This window comes from Dipodomys spectabilis, unplaced genomic scaffold (genome assembly GCF_019054845.1).
Source record: "Dipodomys spectabilis isolate Male_0828 unplaced genomic scaffold, ASM1905484v1 ptg000023l, whole genome shotgun sequence".
In the NCBI taxonomy this organism is placed as follows: Eukaryota; Metazoa; Chordata; class Mammalia; order Rodentia; family Heteromyidae; genus Dipodomys; species Dipodomys spectabilis.
The window spans coordinates 5,876,099-5,890,253 of record NW_024870700.1 but is presented as its reverse complement, the minus strand read 5'-3'; the positions used below and the strand labels follow the sequence as shown (position 1 = coordinate 5,890,253).

The 14,155-nt window shown below is 41.5% G+C and overlaps 1 protein-coding gene across 1 annotated transcript in view; it reads right to left on the bottom strand.

Moving 5' to 3' along the window:
- Dync2h1 (dynein cytoplasmic 2 heavy chain 1) overlaps positions 1-7,379 on the bottom strand; it is a 169,353-nt gene extending 161,974 nt beyond the window's left edge. Inside the window, exons 1-5 of the mRNA XM_042674847.1 lie at positions 7,082-7,379; positions 3,473-3,643; positions 2,933-3,068; positions 1,897-2,015; positions 471-615 (exon numbers count right to left, since the gene is read on the bottom strand). Coding sequence (XP_042530781.1) covers positions 471-615; positions 1,897-2,015; positions 2,933-3,068; positions 3,473-3,643; positions 7,082-7,276 — 766 coding nt within the window. The 5' untranslated portion in view covers positions 7,277-7,379. The remainder of the gene's footprint in view (positions 1-470; positions 616-1,896; positions 2,016-2,932; positions 3,069-3,472; positions 3,644-7,081) is intronic.
- Positions 7,380-14,155: the final 6,776 nt, after the last annotated feature.

Sequence of the window (14,155 nt, the reverse complement as noted above, 5' to 3'; positions counted from 1 at the left end):
ATATATTAATGCATAAATATTAAAAATATATATAAATTGAGTTTGACTCAAAGAAGCTGACATATGCCATATAAATGAATCAACTATATACAAGTATCTACGTAATTAATTCTATATAATTTGCGCTAAGAATTCCTTTAAACAGCAATTGTTAAATTACATTGGGAGCATCTTTTTTTTTTGGGTCCGGTCGTGGGGCCTGAACTCTGGGTCTGGGCACTGTCCCTCAGCTCTTCAGCTCAAGACTAGCACTCTACCACTTGAGCCAGAGCGCCACTTCCGGCTTTTTTCTTTTTGCTAATGTGGTACTGAGGAATCGAACCCAGGGCCTCAGGCATGCAAGGCAAACGCTCTACCACTGAGCCACCTTCCCAGCCCTCATTGGGAGCATCTTAAGAATGTCTAGAAGTAAAAGAAAACATGATAAGTCAGACTTGCAGGGTTCTAAAAATTAATTTCTTTCCCAGTACCTATGATATCCAAAAGATGTAGCATCCGCGACTCAGGATAATGGTCATGTTCTGTTTGTCTCCACACATCGTCCACAACATCCCGAGTAGTCTCCACTAAGTCAACAGCTTCCAATAAAGACAGGCTATCCAAGTTATAAAATTCCTAAAATCAAGAGTGCATTATTTATCATAATTATATCCATACCTCATGTATCATAGCCAAAATGTCTCAAACTAACCACAGTCTGGTGGCTCATGCTTATACTCTTAGTTACTCAGGAGGCTGAGATCTAAGGATCATGACTCAAATCTAGCCCAGACAGGAAAGCAAAAAAAAAAAAAAAACAACAACAACCAGTGGAGCTGCAGCTCAAGTGGTAGAGCCCTAGCCTTACACAAAAAAGCTCAGGCAAAGTGCCCAGGCTGAGTTCGCACCCCAGGACCAGCACTAAAAAAAACAAAGCCTCTAAAACTTCTTAACTGCTGTAATTCTATTATTAGTCATATTTTTCTCTTTCTACTGATTATTTTGTTACATAAAAGTCCTCCAAAAGCATAAATTTCAATAAAGTCAAAAATAATGATTATGAAAGCCTATTTGCACATTTAGGTAATTTTTTCTTAACTTGGATGTCGTTATTTTCCCACTTTTGATGTCCCTAAGTGCATAAACACAGTAGGCATTGTAGTTTACCTGTCTTCATTCATTGCTGCACTGTGCTGCATGATGTTGTGGTTAAGAGTAATATAATCAGAGCGCAAAATTTATTATGCCATATTTCTTCACTATTATTACCACAAAAAGTTTTATTTATTTTGTGGCAGTACCTAGGCTCGAACTCAGGGCCTCACACTCTCACATATTTTTCTTTCTAGAACTCTTTCTGGCTAGTACTCTACCAATTGAGCCATGCAAAAAAAGTTTACCATTATTTCAAACATATCATTAAAATAATAATGGTGAAATAATAGTGGAAACAAGTAGAAAATTGCTACATATTCAAAAAGAATAGACATGTTACAAGCACATTTAAAGTATCACTTATTAAGCTCTATGCATATACATTGGAACAACATACAGGCATAAAACAGACTTCATATTTCATATTACTTCAGAAATGTTCATTTGTGTAAAGTAAGCCTTCATTCAGAAAACCGTATTACCTCTACATAGATAAGATTTTTGTTTTTCACTAAGTATCGGCAAAAAGCACACATGTAATTTGAAAAAAAAAATATTCTAGGCCAAAATTTAACTTTCTTTGATGTTTTATATTCGTAAGTTTTACTCACTTTAAATACATGACTTAAACTTTACTATATATGAAGTATACATTTTGTTCACCATCAAGTTGATTTTAAAACAGAGAAATATGCAGTGAAAACTGAACCCTAAAGTGCATTCACAAGAAGCTTGCTACATAACCACATATGAATCACATACCCTTGCAACTGTTTCAAACAATTCTTTAAAATATGTGGCTCTTTCTTTACTAATGTGTTTACTACCACGATGAGCTTGTTCTATCCAGAACTGGAATTCATCACTTGGAGTAAGAATGCCTGTAAAAGTGAAGAGAAAAAACAATCAATAGAAAACAGGGAGCCAGAAAATTAGGTGGTGCATTTGCTAACTTTGGTTGTATTTACATTCATGCATATTCCATATTCTTGAAGATGTACTAAACATGAATCTTAAAATCTCTATCAACAGTAAGGTCTTAACTGAAATTCACTAAAACACTGGTAGCCCCAAATTTAGACTTCACATTGCACCTGTTGAGTTTGTTGCTCAGTATGACTCTTATCTACTCTGGTAAACATTCTGAATTTGTTCTCTGTAAGCTTGCTAATGTCAATATATTCATGTTTTGTTCTTTGTTCAGTGACATGTATTAAGCTTTTTGTTGACTCCACTGTTAGGATGACCCCCAAAGCACAGTGCTAAATGTGACCTAGTATTCCTAAACACAAGGTTCTCCTTGTTAACTGATCAATTATAAACATATACACATATATTTGTATTATATCTGATATAGATCATATATATATATATATATATATATATATATGTCTTTAAACATAAATTGAAAAAAAAGTCATATACTCATCAATTGGCTAAATATGACCAGAGGCTCAAAGTAACTTTCTCCTGCATTTCCCTTGGAAGCAGTCATCCATTGTTTTCTAATTCAGTGTTCACAGTGACTTTTTAAGATGTAATTAATGCAAGTGATGATTTCCTAGTTTCATTATTATAGTTTAAAAATATATTTCTCTTCTCCAAATACATATACATCTATTTTAAAAAGTTTTATCCTGAAAATAGTTTCAAAATAATGAGAAGAAATCTGTGAACTATATTAATTTACTGATGTACTAATATAATAATTTTGTACGTCTTTTATGTTACTGGTATTTATTATAAAACTATTTTGGCAAGCAATTTGGAAACATAAAACATTGCACATACTACATACCTCGTATGTCATCTTCCTTAAGTTTCAATTTTGACAAGTTAGTGTCTGATCTTCGTAGAACTACACCCAATCCAGCTTCCAGTTCACTCAAAAGATTCTGAAGTTTTGGATCAAAGTTTCTGCTCCACTCCTGATCCTATACAAGAGGACAAGAATGACTACTGATCAAAAGATCACCAGCAAAACTGGCTGCCTAAAACACTGTCTAAAGAACCAAGTCCACAAACCCATTTTCACCAAAAACTTCTCACTAACTACACTTCGTAAGAGGGATGAAGAGTCTTCTGAACAGTGACAACTTTATAAAGCTAATTACTAATGGACATTGTAAGAGCTGATGTCAATTATGTTTCACACCTTTTCCCAATTTGTGTATTTGTCAACAAAGCTTATTTTAAAATTAAAACTGGAGAAAAAAAATTTTGGCCCTAGGTTTGATATCCTAAGCACCACAAAAACATGACAGACAGTAAATTAAATACTAAATATTTATGTATTTATATACCATCTGCACAAGCTACTAGAGAAAACTTTACTCACCTTTAACAACATTGGTACAAACACCTGCCGTACTGCTTGGTAAAGGGAATTAATAGGAGATTCCAACATGGATGAAACAAGAATGTTATTATGCAGATTTTCATCTGTAATTACTTCAGGTCGAAGCTTGAAGAACACCAGCACTTTATCTTTTGTGTCACCAAAATCAATCTAAATTGGTAAATAAATGATTTGTAATTTAATCATCATAAAATTTATTGTTTGAAATGAATCATGCTCTAAAATGTTGTATCACTGTAATACTTGCTGAAAAAAATGTTAACTTTAAAATATTAAAAACCATTCTATCTCTGCTTAAGAATATATGAGTTTATAATGTATTCCTACCTACATGTGGTTATATCATAGAGCTGTTTTGATAAGTGATTTATGAGAATAAAATATTATACATTGTTGACATATACTGCTAACTATTCCACTCCAGCCAGATTCATTCACATTACAAATCAAAACTGAGTAATACAGGTACACAGTGATGAGCAGTGTACTTGTCTAACTACCCCAGAAAGTCTGGAACAGAGATGTTAATTCTCCTATTTAGAAAAAAAAAGAGTATTTTAGAAGGTGATGTTTTTAAAGAAGGTTTTGAGAAGGGGAGGGTTGTTCTTTGTTGTTAGTTTTCTTTTTTTGTTTTTTTGCTAGTCGTGGGGCCTAGACTCTGCGCCTGGGTGCTGTCCTTCAGTTCTTCAGCTCAAGCCTAGCCACAGCACCACTTACAGCTTTTTCTGCGTATGTGGTGCTGAGGAATCCAACCCAGAGGCTCATGCATGCAAGGCAAGCACTCTACCACTGAGTCACTTTCTCAGCCCAAGAAAGTTATTTTTAAATTATAAATATATATGTACTGAAAACTGCCAATACTTTCCCGAAAATTATCTTTACCTTAACCAAGGTTTTTCCTTTAAGAAAACATTTTTTTTTGTTTGTTTTTTGTTGGTTGTGGGGATTGAATTCTGGGCCTCGGTGCTATCTCTTAGCTCTTCAGCTCAAGGCAAGTGCTCTACCACTTGAGCCACAGCCTCACTTCCAGTTTTCTGGTGGTTAATTGGAGATAAGTATCTCATGGACTTTCCTTGCCCAGGCTGGCTTTGATCCGTGGATCCAGAGATCTCAGCCTCCTGAGTAGCTAGGATTACAGGTGTCAGCCACCAGCACCTGGCTAACATTTTAAATGTTTGAGCATCAAATTTTTTTAGTTCAATTGTCACAGTCAATTATTTAAATTTGGAACAAAGCCAAGCATGGTGTTCCAAGCCTTTAATTCCAACACTGTGGAGGGTGAGATAGGAGAGCATCATGAGTTCAAGTCCAGCTTGAACTGCATATCAAGACCCTATCTCAAAAAAAATTAAGAAAATCAAAAAGATAAAACTGGAACCAGGTGAACTCAATTGAAATTCATTTAAGCAATCTTAAAATGTCAATTCATATGCCAGGAGCTAGTGTCTCACACCTGTAATCCTACTTAGGGGGCTCATTGTTCAAGGTCAACACAGACAGGACTCTTATCTCCAGTTAACCACTGGAAGTGGCACTGTGGCTCAAAGTGGGAGATCATTAGCCTTGAAAGAAAAAGCTCAGGGACAACACCCAGGCCCCACGTTCAAGTCACACAAACACAAAAAAAATTTTAAAAAGCTCACAGTAAACAGATTATTAGCCACAAAGTATACGTCTTTCTAAAGAAGTTTTTACAGTATTGCACATTTTCAAGTTATTGACACTTTGCTGTCTATGAACTTATTACTGCTGAGTATGAAGATCCCTTTGAAGGTGAGCAAGATTGATGTCACGTGGCTTTCATCCTAATGACAACAACTTTTAGCTAGTCGACAGGAACTGACACGATTCTTATTTCATGGCATATAAAGGTAATATGAAATTCAAATTATCAGTGTCCACAAAGTCTTACCACAACACAGCCTTACATGTAGTGTTTTAAGTAGTGTTATATAGATTTTATACTACCATGGCAAAGCTATAGTTGTAGCAAAGTCTTTATTTACCTCCTGGCAAAGCCTGAGATATTGTAATGATCGTAACAGGAAAGTGCACTGACTACTGTCTGAGACTGCCAGACCTACAGATGAATGCCAACACCAAACTAGCCATTACAGCTGTCTACAATCTGTCAGGGCTCATCTATGAGTGAGCCTGTCAAGGTCTTGTGCTTTGAATTTTACATTTGCAACACTTGGTTGTAAATGCATTTATCTTGTAAACAATCCTTCTGGCTGAGAGGACAGATCAACAAATACACCACAGGTGGTCCCCTGAGAAACTAGTGCAAACTTTGTTATGAGTCTATCAAGTTATTTTGTAAAGACTGGAAGTCCTTGGGCAATCTTTCCTTCAGGCAGTAGTAAAACTGAGTGCATAACACAAAAGATACACCAGAATTCTCCTCAAGTGGGAAAAGACGAGGGCGGGGGGAGGGAAAAATAATTAAAATAAACGTTTTCTTTCTAGAACCTATCTGTAATCTTTAAAAACTTAGAAAACGGAGGGGAGGGAGACACGCCCCCACAGTTCCAAGTATTCACAAGTCCCAGCTACAGTGGCAGAAAGCTCTTTGACCCAGGAGTTGGGGGCTAGCCTGGAGAACATGGGGAGGAAAATAAAACGGGAAAACATACTTCTGCAGAGTCGTTTCTTTCCCCAGGTGAGGGATATAAGGCCAAAGAGGGCGGGGCGGGACGACTTAGCTCCCAGGGGGCGCGCGGGGGCGCGCGGCAGGGGGGGGGGACCCACGGGGCCCGAGCGGGCTGGGCGCGCGGGGGGGGGGGGTGCTGTCGGGGTCCGAGCGGGCTGGGAGCGCGGGGGGCTCTCGGGGCCGGAGAGGGCTGGGAGCGCGGGGGGGGGGGGTCTGTCGGGGTCCGAGCGGGCTGGGAGCGCGGGGGGGCCTGTCGGGGTCCGAGCGGGCTGGGAGCGCGGGGGGCTCTCGGGGTCCGAGCGGGCTGGGCGCGCGGGGGGCTCTCGGGGCCGGAGCGGGCTGGGAGCGCGGGGGGCCCTCGGAGCCGGAGCGGGCTGGGCGCGCGGGGGGCTCTCGGGGCCCGAGCGGGCTGGGAGCGCGGGGGGCTCTCGGGGCCCGAGCGGGCTGGGAGCGCGGGGGGCTCTCGGGGCCCGAGCGGGCTGGGAGCGCGGGGGCCCTCGGGGCCGGAGCGGGCTGGGAGCGCGGGGGGCTCTCGGGGCCCGAGCGGGCTGGGAGCGCGGGGGGCTCTCGGGGCCGGAGCGGGCTGGGAGCGCGGGGGGCCCTCGGGGCCGGAGCGGGCTGGGCGCGCGGGGGGCTCTCGGGGCCCGAGCGGGCTGGGAACGGGCTGGGAGCGCGGGGGGCCCTCGGGGCCGGAGCGGGCTGGGAGCGCGGGGGGCTCTCGGGGCCCGAGCGGGCTGGGAACGGGCTGGGAGCGCGGGGGGCTCTCGGGGCCGGAGCGGGCTGGGAGCGCGGGGGGCTCTCGGGGCCCGAGCGGGCTGGGAACGGGCTGGGAGCGCGGGGGCCCTCGGGGCCCGAGCGGGCTGGGCGCGGGTTGGGCGCGCGGGGCAGCCGCTCAGCCCCGCGCCTAGGCCTGGGGTCCAGGTCAGGCAACCTACCGTGTTGGAAAAGGAGAGTCCGGCGTCGGACCGCTGCACCTTGAGCAGCATCTGGTTCCCGTCGTCCAAGAAGTTGTTGATTTCCACACAGTGGTACACCAGCGGCTGCTCGCACAGCTCCGACATCAGTCCGAAGTAATTCTGGGTAGTGGTGAGGACGAAGAGCTTCCGAATGTCCCGGACCCCGCCCGCCATGACTCTGGAGATGGAGAGGAGATTCGGAGGGCGGGGAGCCGGGAAGGATCCAGAAACCCGTCCTGAGGTGGACGCGGGGACGTGCAGACCTCAAACTCCCGGAGGCCTGCAGGACCGCCGAGCTCCGCGGGGCCACAGGCGGTCGCTATGGCGACGGGCGCCTCCGGCGGCGCGCAGCGGACTTAAACGGCTCAGACACGTGCGCGCACGCACGCACGCACGCCCGGGGAGCGCGCACGCAAGGGCGCCTGCAGAGCCCCGGCAGGCCTTGTGCGGTGCGGTGGTGGATTGTAGGAGGTTGAAGCCAGTTTGACTGAAGAATCGTGTTGTTAGTCTTCCTTCCGAGTCCTTATAACGCGTGGCCAGGGGACGTAGGTCTGGCCTTCCAGCGCAGCTGGGCGGGGCCTGGGCCTGACGTACCTTTGTCAGCATCGAGGACCACGGACGTACCTACGAGCTGTCCGGCACAGCACCTTAGTGCCCGAGGTCTGTCTGATTAAAGAATTTTTACCAACTCTATGATTTTTTTTTAACGATCGCTGCCGTGACAGAGCTGAATTTCTTGAAAGGCCTGTGTAGTAATGTGTGTTAGTTTAGTCACAGGCACAGCGAGTTAGAACATAAGATCAGCGCCGACCGAGCATCACCCGCCGCTACGTCCTTGGACAGTCATTCTCGTAATCGCGGTTTGAGAGCTCTGTCCCTTGAGACATCCGTTCACCTTCGAAGCCAAACGGTCTTATCCTGTTTCTTTACTCAGAACCTGGGAATGCCTTCTACTCAAAAGTTTGAGTCTGAATAAACTTGGCTCCCACAAGAACATTCTTCAGGGCAAGGCAATCTTTTTCCCATGAGTGCAAGAACACCTGGATGTTTTCACTGCTACATTAAAATTCTAAAAATTCAGTCACCTGAACGCGAGCTTACCAGCTAACGGTCCTAGAGGTCAGGAAATGCCAGTGCTGCGTGGCCAAGTTCTGTGGTTAGCATCTCAGGCTTAAATCGAGATACTGGAAAGCCCGCATTCCCCTGCCAGAGCTTGGTACCCTCTCCCACAGTATTGCCACTGAAGCAGAATTAATTCCCTTCCATTTGGAAGGATGAGTCCTTAATTCTGTGCTATTACCTGATGGGGTCAGTCGGGCCAGATGGATGATCTCCTTTTTTATTAACTCAGAGTAACTGATTAATACACTAAGCATGGGAGTGACAAGTTCCTCCCACAAAATTACACCACTTGTATAGAGCAGGGAGTAGGAACTCAGGGTCCATCTCAGACTTCTGTCTACCATAGCCACTACTGCTGTGTACCTTGCTAAGCCCAGTGAATGAGACATATAGTGTCTATTAAATTTTTTTTTACCAAGCTTTGACTTGGTAAATATGAAAACGTCTCTAGTTCCTCCAGAAACCCAGTTGTAGATGATCTCTTACCTATATTCATTGTTTGAAGGTGACTAGAAGAAAAAATTTCTTTTGCTCATGTTTGATAAATGTTGAGCAATTTAAAGATGTAATGTTGGCCATAATGTATTTCCCACATAACTATAATTTCATTCAATTAATTCAGAGTAACTTAATTTTTGTATGTGTGTGTGTGGGGTCCAGTTGTGGGCCTGAACTCTGGGCCTGGGTGCTGTTCCTCAGTTCTTCAGCTCAAGGCTAGCACTCTACCACTTGAGCCACAGCGCCACTTCCAGCTTTTTCCTTTTTGCTTATGTGGTGCTGAGGAATCGAACCCAGGGCCTCAGGCATGCAAAGCAAGCGCTCTACCACTGAGCCACCTTCCCAGCCCCCAGAGTAACTTAATTTTTTAAAGAAAAAAATACCAGTCAATTTGACTGGACTAAAGGATATCCAGATAGCTGGTAAAACATTCTTTCTGAGTATTTCAGACTGAGTAAGATGATAGCCTTCATGGATGATATCTTGGGCTGGCCAGGGTATCAACAGAACCACTGAGGGTCCAGATTGAACAAAATAGGCAAAGCAGAACAAATTCGTTCTCAATCTGAAACCTGTCTTTTGCTTTCCAGGCTCTTGGAACTTTGAACCCTAGCTATGTCTCCCCCCTGACCAAGTTCTCAAATTTCCAGTCTCATACTGAGAATTATACTATTGGTTCTCCTGATGCTCAAAGTTGCAGACTCAGGCATTATCATGGTTTTTCTGTTCCTCCAGCTTTAGAGATGACAGATTGTGGGGCTGCCAGACCCCTATAATTATGTGAGCTACAGTAGTTCTCAATTTTAAAATCTCATATCTGGATGTGTGCTATTCTGTTTCTCTGGGGAACTCTGACTGATACTGTCTCGTGTCAAGATAATAATCAATTGTTAATGTTCTTTGCCCTGCCTACCCTCAAACTGCCTCTGCCTCCCAATTTCCCTACTTCTTGAGCTATGGCTATAGTTAAAGTAAAGAGTTTTCTTGAATAGTCTTTATTTTTTATTTTTGACAATACATCTTGTTACCATTGATGGGAAAAAAAATCAGGTACTGGCTCTTTCATTCATGTTTTGTTGGCCAAGGAAGTGAAATGGTTCACATCTAACTGCAAAAGGACAGGTAACTTCATTGCTTGTATACAAAATGAGAGCTACAGAATATTTGAGAACAATCCTACCTTCTAATGTCTTTCAAATTAAGAAAAAAATGATTGAACAAGGAAAAAAACTATATTCATCCTGCCACAGGAACTAGTAATATTCCAGAAGGCTGCTCTAATGGTAGAGAAAGAGGCCCCCAACTAACCCTTTCTGAGTAGTGTGACCAAGGAAGAAAATTTTGCTTTCTTAAACAATTGAGTTTTTGGCTGCTTTATTGCTATTAACTGCTAGCACTTGCAATTCATCCACAGGGTCCACCTATCCCAGTGTCTAGTATTGAGGCTACTTCACTGATTTATGTGTTGATATTATGTAATGCTGTTTAAATGGTTTGTTCAACCATATATAGATACATACATGCATACATACATATATATGTATATATATCTTCAATTTTATCTACATTGCCTCTTCAAAAACCTACTATTAGGGTCATTTTCCTCTATGATTATGCTAATTATACTTTTATTATTTTAATAATTCTTTTAGATGCTTTAATGCTGTTTTCTTTACAATGTGTATTACCTAGCTTATCTTTTCTTTGCAGGAAACAGTTTTGCTTTGACTTACAGCTGAATGTCCTTAATGTCTTTTTAAAAATACATACCATCCATATAAAGTGTTGGAGCTTTTTTTACACCATGGCAACTATTAATAAAAAAAATTCACATAAGAGGTTATTTTGAGGCTTCATTCTATTTCCATTTTTATTTATAGAAAATGATTGTTGAATAATATGCAATTAAATCAGAGCTTTCTGCCTCAGAGCCTAACATCTTTTTTTGGATAAATTCTGTGATAAAATAACTCACTGACATCACAGCCTGTTGCTGTGAAAATAGAACATCAAAACTTGTCAGTGTCAACTTACTCAGCAGGGTAGCTCAGGATAAATTTAAAGTTTCAAAGCCTATTTTTCAAGCATTGGCTTGACACCTTTAATTTCTAAGAATATCTAATCCAGTGTGAAATTCGTGAGTTTACATCCTTAAGGACGATACTCAGTGAGTCTATTGAGGTAAAGTAATTCCTACCATGTATTTAGTGATCACATCAGGAACAAGGCTGCCCAGCCCTTGGAGACACATTCTGAGGAACTTTCATTAGAAAAAGAAAAGATCTAAGATCAGGTTCAACTCCTCACACCTCAGTAATTTATAAACTAAGAAGAGAACTTATCTGAGATTCCTGATGGAGAAACTCTGAGAGGAAAATGGTTGTCTTATGATTATGGTTGTCTTAGGTTAACATTAACAGATATTAAATAATTTAATATTTTAATCATAATATTAAAGTCTTATTTAATCCAGCAAATAGTTTAATGTAATTCTCTTAAAATGGAGTCTTTCTGATGTATTTGATTTTAGATCCATATTCTAAATTTCATATTCTAGTTCTTTTCTGTAAATAATTCTCAATATTTAGTTCCTTCCACATACTTATGTCCTCCTGTCAGCCTGGTGGATTTTTTATGCTAACTGAAACAATTGAGATATGCAAAGTGACTGACCACCATTCACCTGATCCTTGCTCATAGATTATGTAAAATGCTATTTGAGTCTAGACAACAGTAGCTCACACCTGTAATCCTAGCTACTCAGAAGGTTGAGATCTGAGGATCAAGGTTCAGAGTTAACCCAGGCAGGAAAGTCTATGAGATTCTTCTCTCCAATTAACCACCAGAAAACCAGAAGTGGAGTTGTGACTCAAAGTGGTAGAGCTAGACTTGAGCAAATAAAACTCAGGGACAGTGCCCAGGCTCTATGTTCAAACCCCACAATCAACAAAAACAACAACAACACCTATTTGAGTTTCTACCGTCTACCTTTTCCTTTGAGTCACATACTCAAAGGAAGCATGTGACTCATACTCCTAGTGTATGGTTCCTAGTATCTACGTGGTAATCAATTTGCATGCATTTTTTTCCTGGTAAGTTCTTCTTGTTAGCCTATTTCATAGAATAAAATGATCGAATCTTCAGAGTGAATATCTAAACTCTTCAAGCCAGATGTGGTGCTGCACTCTTGAGGTCCCAGAACTTAGGAGGCTGAGGCAGGAGGACTGTGAATTTGAGGTCAGCTTGTGCTCTCTTTAAAAAGAGCAACCCTGGGGCTGGGGAGGTGGATCAGTGGTAGAGCGCTTGCCTTGCATGCATAGGGCCCTGGGTTCAATTCCTCAGCACCACATATGCAGAAAAAGCCAGAAGTGGTGCTGTAGCTCAAGTGGTAGAGCTCTAGCCCTGAGCTAGAGCTGAGGGACAGTGCCCAGGCCCAGAGTTCAGGCCCCATGACTGACAAAATAGAAAGAAAGAAAAAGACTGTTGCAAGAAAAAAAAAAACTTAAAAAAAAAAAAAAAAGAGCAACCCTATGTGTGCTAAGAAAGAGAAGAGCCAGAAAAAGAACTTTCTGTCAAGCAAGGAATAACTTACCACATGACTATAGCCATTGGTGCAGGAAAATAGATTCACATCTTGAGCTACAGAAAGAAATCGGTACTTGGAAGTGGCGCTGTGGCTCAAGTAGTAGAGTGCTAGCCTTGAGCTGAAGAGCTCAGGGACAGTGCCCAGGCCCAGAGTTCAAGCCCCCCAGAGTTCAAGACCAACAAAGAAAAAGAAAGAAAGAAAGAAAGAAAGAAAGAAAGAAAGAAAGAAAGAAAGAAAGAAAGAAAGAAAGAAAGAAAGAAAGAAAGAAAGAAAGAAAGAAAGAAAGAAAGAAAGAGCGAGCAAGCAAGCAGGGAGGGAGAGAGAGAGAGAAAGAAAAGAAAGAAAGAGAAAGAAAAGGAAAGAAAGAAAGAGAAAGAAAGAAAGAAATCAGTACTTGTGCTGGAGCAAAGGTAACAATGCAAGTTATGGAAGTGAGACAAGAAAAATGCATCAACTGATAGTTCTCATATTATACAGATGAAGTTCACAGGTAACAGCTTTCAGTAGACTATGTGACATCCTCTAAAATATGTGGGTTGATTCAGATAAGGCAAAAAAAAAAAGACAGAGCCCATATGCAACCTCTTGTATATCTACAACAGATGAAAGTCTCCCACACAAAAGGACAGTTCTGAAAGAATTATTTCAGAAATTATTTCTGAAAACCCCTCTGGGTGGCCTATTAAAACATTCCAAAGCACTCTATTTTGATCTCCATCATGCAGATAAAAGGTAATGTATTCTTTACCATAATTCTTTCTTACTACCATGGCAATCATTAAAGTATAAGTCAAGATGAGGTTTCCAATCAGCCTTGCTCCATGAATAACTTTATGAATAGTTCTGGTAAATACATCCTAGTTGATAGCCAACCAAAGCCAAAAAGGAACACTTTTTTAATATGTGCTATGGTTTGAATGTGTGACCCAAATTCATGTTGGAAATATAATCCCAACCCATAGTGATAGGAGGTAGAGCTTCAAAAGAAATGGTTAGGTCATCAAGGTTCTGCCCTGGCAAACTGATTAGTATCACTATCACTGCAGTGGGTTAGTTATTGCCAAGAGTGGGCTTGTTTAAAAACAAAAGTGAGCGCAGATGTCAGCTACATGTCTATAATCCTAGGGGAGACAGAAGGATTGAGGTTTGAGGCCAACCTGGGCAAAGAAATCAGATCTTGTCTAAATAATGAGCTAGGCATGACAATGCACAATTGCTGTTCCAACTAATCAAAACGCAAAGTAAGAGGATCCAAGCCCTCTTACCTTTTTCTCCGTCGCTATCTGAAAAATAACTGAAGTAAAAAGAGATGTAAAGATCTAGGGCCAAATAATGTTGTTTCCCACAAATCCTTTAATATCTGCATTATTTGTTTTTCTGGCAAGTGGGGGAGGGGTGGGAAATTCTCTTTTAAAAGTACTAAGGAAAAAAAACTATGTATAGAACATACATTAAGGGACTATTTTTGGACACCCCAATACAGCTATAACCTTTAAAATACCCTTTCCATAATTTTGTTCTATAATTTACAAAAGCCAAAAGATGTGTGACCAAAATGCCAGAGCTGTCTCAGCCCTTAGCGTATTTTCCTATTCAATATAAGCATCATGTCTAGTCATTACAGATAGCTATTTTCTAGTTGTGAAGGTTTTTACATGCCTTATTACAATGATAGGGTAAGATAGAAGATAAAATTACTAATATTACTGAATGTTTCTTTAGATCTGGAAATGAGGTGTGGGGTGGGGGGGGACATAGCACAGGTGTTCTGCAATAGTGTGTTTCTTGTTATAAGTGCTTTTTAATGAAAATGAAATGATGTGTTATCTACATCTTAGTAAGAATTC